The sequence below is a fragment of the Mercenaria mercenaria genome, chromosome 18 (assembly GCF_021730395.1).
Source record: "Mercenaria mercenaria strain notata chromosome 18, MADL_Memer_1, whole genome shotgun sequence".
NCBI classification, from domain to species: Eukaryota; Metazoa; Mollusca; class Bivalvia; order Venerida; family Veneridae; genus Mercenaria; species Mercenaria mercenaria.
Genome location: NC_069378.1, coordinates 32,743,326 through 32,750,534, shown reverse-complemented (window position 1 = coordinate 32,750,534; position 7,209 = coordinate 32,743,326). Strand labels below are relative to the sequence as shown.

General features: G+C 33.1%; 1 protein-coding gene across 1 annotated transcript in view; it reads right to left on the bottom strand.

Annotated features, from left to right (window-relative positions):
- Nucleotides 1–2,392: 2,392 nt before the first annotated feature.
- The window catches only part of LOC123538092 (fibrillin-1-like), a 26,275-nt gene continuing 21,458 nt past the window's right edge, over nucleotides 2,393–7,209 (bottom strand). The window contains exons 25-27 of the mRNA XM_053529770.1: nucleotides 6,987–7,075; nucleotides 5,144–5,241; nucleotides 2,393–4,442 (exon numbers count right to left, since the gene is read on the bottom strand). Coding sequence (XP_053385745.1) covers nucleotides 4,377–4,442; nucleotides 5,144–5,241; nucleotides 6,987–7,075 — 253 coding nt within the window. The 3' untranslated portion in view covers nucleotides 2,393–4,376. The remainder of the gene's footprint in view (nucleotides 4,443–5,143; nucleotides 5,242–6,986; nucleotides 7,076–7,209) is intronic.

Here is a 7,209-nt window from a genome sequence, read left to right as displayed (position 1 = left end):
TCTAACTTTACAAAACACGCAGTAGCATTGCTACCATAATAACATCCTTTCCATTTGACATGTGATTGTGAATGAAATAAAACAAAAATGCATTCTTTTTCTATTCTTGTTTTTTCTTTATAGGAACAAACACAATACGAATCTGAATACTAGTAACAATTTTTGAAAGAAAAAATTTAATATAATAATACTCTTTAAAGCTACATGCCTCCAGATTTATTTTTTTTTCTTCTAAATTTAGAAAATTGAGTCATTATTCAGTAATTGCTATAAAAAATATATAGTAAGTCCGTGCATTTTGCATCGAAACTTGATGCAATGTAGAAGGATTTCATATGATACACATTAAAAGATCTACTTAAACAATACTGGTTTATCTTTTTTCGATATATAATACCAGTTGCTATCTGTTTTTGTTTTAAACAATGAAAATTTAAACATTCCTCTGGAGGCCTGTCCCTTTTAAACAATTATACTTGTCAAAAATATTGACATAGTTTTCACTCTTTTAATGATATACAGAACATTTGGTCACAACAGCATATGAGCCACGCCATGAGAAAACCAGCATAGTGGCTTTGCGACCAGCACGGATCCTGATGGTTTCTCTAATTGCAATAGGCTTTGAAAGCGAACAGCATGGATCCTGTCCAGACTGCGCGGATGCGCAGGTTGGTCTGGATCCATGCTGGTCGCAAAGCCACTATGTTGGTTTTCTCATGGCGCGGTTCATATTTCATTAGATCAAAATACTAAGCATATTATGTTAACACAGCAAATTCTATCAGAAATAATCTAATTCTAACGGTAACACATTTTCTCTGTTGGGCTTGTACTCATCAAAGTTCTTAGTCTGAAATGGAGACTTAGGAATAATATCTTTTTTACTTGTTTAATTACCACAGACTGTACTTAAACTTAACATTAATCTACATTCTACAGCGAAAGACAGCTCTGAAAATGTTCATCAGTACACATTTTACTTAAAGACAGGTTAACGATTTTTTTTTCCAAAACATTTGTTGTACAAACATAATTAGTTTGTCGAAAACGTTATCGTAAATTGTCACATTAGCTTCCGGTTGGGCATGCGCACAAACAAATGTTAAGGCAACCTTAAAGTTTTGGTAAATTGAATATTTGCCGTTCCTAAATCTAAGTCAAAGTGTCAGATTTTAAACGTTAATGAATACGGGCCCAGATGTTAACAAATACTTTCATAACCAGAATGACCATTTAATGTGTCAAAGCTGTAGAGTGAAAAAAAACAAATTGCTATGTTTTCCTCTATGTGCCACTGGTAAGACAGGGCTGACCTTTGTAGTTGCAACAGAGAATAGTTAAATGCTTTCTTAAGGAATTTGCAGGCATGTTTGAAATAAATTGAACTGAACACCCTGAACATTGAACTGTTTTACTGACAGATACCTTACGTTTTTCAATATATTTCAATGTCACCACATAAATGCATATTCATCTTGTGGTGCCATCTGATTTGCTTGAAGTAGTTTTTAAGGACAGATTGTTGCACATTTCATAACCGAGTCTGCTACTATGTTGCTTGGTTGTGTTCTGTTCTATGCTTCCAAAGAATCTTTAATAGATGTTTTGTCTTGATGTGATATACAAGTACATTAGTGGCCAAAACATAAAGTCCATGGTTTTATCGTAGTAATAGAGCTGCTACTATGTTACTTGGTTGCGTTCTATGCTTCCAAAGAAACTTTCACATATTTTTTTTGTCTTTAAGGGATATACAAGTACATTAGTGGACAAAACATAAAAGTATGTTTCTTTTTCTCGCAGAATTGATCTTTGACATACTTTACTGACATGGTTAATTTCATGTCATTTTGAAGAAATAGGGGTGTAATTTCCATGATTTTTTATTACCTTACCTACGTATCGCTGCTATGAAATGCCATTGTTTGCCTTTCTTTTCAATGAGAAATATACAATGAAGATGCCAGGAATATTTGAATGTGATGATCACATTCTGGGGTGGGCGATTCGTTACATGTTTTCGCAAATTCACATACAGCCATATAACGGTCATGACTTCTATCGATAAAACAATAAAACTTCCTCGTTCCATTCCTTTATAAATCTGAGTAAAATAGGATAAATAAACCGTGGAATCTCTACAATGACAAAAAAACATGAATATTTAATTTATAGACAAAATATGATATAAAATTTGGCATACACTTTTTAACACTTAAAGAAGGTAAAGTTTGTTTCAAGTTTGCCACTACAGAGAAAATATTTTTTATGAGAAGAAAATTCTACTAACAGTTGCAGACAAATGACTATGATCTAACTTATTTTCCTCTTAGAGTACTTTGCTGTACTAAGGTACATTTTGTATTTCATACGTGTAGGAATGTTTTAGATTTATTCAAAACCTATATATAACACTTAAATCAGATAATACACTGAAAATATATACATTTGCTGGATTGTACAAATATATATATTGCAAAAATTATTAAGGTTCCTGAAAGCTGCTTTTCTTACCTTTCGTTATATTATATAATTGAATTCTTATTGGACACCCAGTTAAAGGGTCAGTGTAACTAACTCTCCCTTAATTCATTTTTTCTAGTTCCGGGCTTGAGTTTAAGAGTGGCAGTATGATTTGATATTTACGTACTCTAGCAAATCATTTAGCATTACCTGATAGATAATATATAGAGATAAACCATGCAAATGGTAAGAATAAATTAAGTGTCTTACAATGTGATCAAAATAATTAACGAACATATTTATTATAATTAGATACTGGTACTGATGATAAAACCGAACAGAAAATGAGGTTTTTTTATCTGTAACTTTTTTATTTCTGCAAATTGAAATCAATGGCCGGTATAAAAATAAAGCTTAACCTTTGCTGATAACTTTACATAATTCAAATTATATTTAGTAAGCAAACTCACACGAAGTGAGGGTCTGAAAGGGGTATATAAAAGGGACTTTATGAACGTTGACTGATGATAAATTCGAACCCTTTGTCATTTACAAAATTTTCTTGGTATTATTATATTGAAACTTTCCCCAAAAAGCTGCAACAGTCTTTCCTGATCACGTAATGAAAAGTTAAAAAATGTCAGACTTTTATGTTTCGACAGCGAGCATGCGCAAAAAAACACCCTCTTCCCCAGTAATTTTGGATAAATATTTTTTATACAAATTTATGTAAGTCATTTATTTATACAGAATATTTACCAATTTTGTTTTTGTTTACACCAGTTGGTGTTGTAAGTGGAAACTATTAGATGGTGTGTTCAGTTTTATAAATAACCGATTGCAATCGAATATTTCCAAGGTGTTCGACTTTATCATCTGTCCGGGTTTATCATCAGTACCAGTAATACTTTTATTCCCCTTTTCTCAAAAGGCATCGTTGTTTTTGATGATAAATCCGAATAATAATTCATGTGTAACTGGTTAATATACGAAACTTCTATGAAATGACCATCACCATCGTAAGCTGTTTCAATTGTTGAATCGGTCCATAATATGTCTATGACAAGTCTATGGACAGCTGCCCACTGTTTTAAATATACTTAAATAATGTTAAGTAATAAATCATTTATTGTATGGCTTGCCTTCGGAGCTCGACCAATAAGTTTTGAATTTGTCTTGCAAGAATTGCATTGAGTGTATACCGAACTTCCTTCGACTGCGTTTACTTACTGAATTTTTGTTTTACATTTATGTGTTATGAAACAGATTATTTCTGCTGGGGTAAAATAGCTGAAAATGACTATCTACATAAAGTTGGTTATGAAATATAATAACTGACTATTTACATAAAGTTTGTTATCATCTATATGCATGTATTTACAACAAGAAACAATACAAATTTTTTATAATGACCACTCTTAGCAAATATTATACTTCACCATATATTCATCTGAAGTAAACACGCTTTTTGTTTAAAAACTGCCTGACCATTCAACTGATTATTTAGATTGATCTAGATGCAATGAGAATATTTGAAAACGCATATACAGCAACAACGAATTCACCTCGAATTGTTAATAATACTTAACAGCACTTCACTTTAAGCATGTTGTTTAGAAACCATTCATATTTCAACTTTTGACCTTTCATGTTCACAAATCATTTTAAAATAGTTACATCCATTTCACAAGGAAACTGTAGCTATTACTTTTTATTGTTTCTATCGAAGTTCTTCGTCTTTGTTATGGAAATATTGAAGTAATAATCATATTAAAACGTTTTCTGAAAATGTTCACATAGTATACACGTTTAACGGCGAGAGAGCGAGAGAGAGGCTGACACAAGGGAATTCACTGTTTCGAAACTAATTTGACATTTTGCAACATTCGTTTATCAAGTCAAGCAACTCATTATGTCCTTGGATTGATGTAGTCCGGTTCCATTATGGCACAAGGAATCTGAAAGTGTTGGTTGTACTGAAATAAACAAACAGTATCAAGAGCATAACGTAGATGATACAGATTAACCAGACAATAGTTATCTACATATAAACTAATATATTTTCAATTAACAGATAAGAACCAAACACAGTTGTGTATGGGAAATCCGTTGTCGAGTGGTTAAGGTCGTGTTGACTCAAATAAGATGCCTTTCATGCTTGGGGTATAATTCTTTCAAGGGAGAAAACTATGAAGCTGACTTACGGAAGGTTGGTGATTGTATCAAGGTGCCAATACGTGCCCGAAACATGCTCGTACTGGTAATTTGGATTTTCTGCCATCATCGTTATTAAGCTTATATGACTTAAGATTGTGTCAGTAAGACCAAATAAACAAAAACAAACTGGTCAAATATTGTAGTTTGCAACTCCATAACTTTTCTTTTGTAACTTGAAATCATCATGTTACTATTCAAAGTCAGCCAATGCTGTAATATTCTGGTGAAATAAATGAAAAAAAGTCTCCACATATTTTGTAGTCCAATGTTATTTATTTATTCGACAGACCATTCAACAGGAGAAGATAATACAACTTAAAGAAAGTTAAATGTATCCAGCTCTATCACGCTATCGAACACCAACATTTCTTTCCGCATCACTTTAAGCAAGAAAGCCACCATATGATCAAGAAGATGACTATGTGAACTTGAAACCATAGAAAGAATCAAATATACTTACGACGGTATCTTTCTGAGACGGCATCGTGAATGTTGGGACCATTGATTTCCATGTCATATACTTGGATTCTTCACTGTCTTTATTACCAGCGTCTGAAACTGTCATGCACATTACATCAAATTACATACCCTGCTGAAACAAGTTTTTACAATTAATCGAGGGCGCTGAGGTCCGGGAAAATCATTAATGAGTCTGAACGATACTTATCATAAATAGTTTTCTAATTATGATTTGTACAGTTATGTTGTTCACCATTTTGTTTTACATAATTATCATTTTAGATCGATAACTCATTGTTTACTGCAAAGCCTGACCTAGTTTTGACAAATTATGTATATCAATGAATTATTTACATTCTATAGTGTTCTAGAATGTTTCATCACAAATACTGAAAAACGGGGTGTTACAATTAATTTTAATCTTCCTTTTTACTGTTGGTAATACATGAAAGTTCTGGAATCTTTCGTGATGCTTTAAATAGGAAGCTGTCTGAGGTCAGGGCAGAACCTAAAGTAAGTTCTTATTGAAGAACTTTCCTGTTCCTCTTGATAGCAAAATATCAACAGTTTAGACGTTCACCATTTGATGGATATATAAATTAACTATAATTGCTATTTAGAATTGAATATGACCAAGACAGGAATTGGACTCTTCTTGCATATTAGGATTGGATTTTACAGCTAGTTAATATGTTAATACATAATTTATATTAGGCGGATTGTGAAGGAAGTTCTGCAACATATATTAATCACTCTCGACACCTCATTCCTGATGGAATCCATCGCCATGAGGGTATGAGAGAAGAGACCAGTTTCCCTTGTAATGCTGAGCGCCAAGCAAGGGAACTACTGGTACCATTTTTCACGTTTTTGGTATGACGCGGCCGGAGATCGAACCATCGACCTCCCGCACTCGAAGTTGACACTCTACTACTAGGCTATCGAGGCAGTCTACTTTTAATATTTTAAGTAACAATCAATCGTTACCCTTAGACGTACCAATTATTTCACTTATTCATACCTTACCGGGGTTTTAACATAAACAGATGTTTTGGTCAATAAGTAGTTGTACCATATTCTCGGTCAAAACTACTTTCAGGCAGAGCATAAAAAAAAAAAAATACAACAAATTGTCCGCAACAGAATTCTCATATTGTTTAGAAGTCCACGAACAACCAATATTTTACAAATATCTTCCAGATTCTAATAGATATAAGACTTCCTTAAGTATCAAAGAAATGAAAATGCTTATTGCTATTTATCAATGTAGATGTCTCACATGCATTGTCTAGATCATCTTTATTAATGTTGTTTGTTTTGTTTTGGGTTTTACGCCATTTTCAGCAGTATTTCAGTTATGTAACGGCGGGCAGTTAACCAGACCAGTGTTCCTGGATTCTGTACCAGTACAAACCTGTTCTCCGCAAGTATAACTGTCAACTTCCCAACATGAATCGGAGGTGGAGGATGAATGATATCAGATACAATGTCATTTATCAAATCGTCACAGAGAACATACGCCCCGCCCGGGGACGAACTCACAGTCCCGAGATCCGTAGATCTGTGCTCTCCCTATTACATGTAAGCTAAGCAGTCAGGCACACGTTTATTAAAGTTAACAAATACCGATCAACCTCATAATGTAAATAGGCATCGATGTTTGAAGTTTCTGTGCCGAAAATACGTATTTATATATTTTAGTCATTTAACCTATAAGTAGATTTTTTTCACATGATATGTCAATGAGAACAACAATGAATTTCATTCATAATATACTTCAAAACATCGTTATGAAAGCGTTTCTTCTATCCAGAATACTGGCTTGAATAACTATTCGGACTTACAATTCTGCAAAATAAGCTGGTTGTAAACATTTGGTGGTCGAGGATTATCTGCATTCAACTTCTTTTCCAAATCTGAAGCACTTGAAATGCTGAAATTTGCACCACAGTGTTCAGATTGAAAATGTTCATTACTGTGGTATTCAAGCATGATAGTATATTTCATTAAGCATAATACAGCCAATGTGAGACGATAAGAAGTATAATTCGTATCATAGAAATTTCC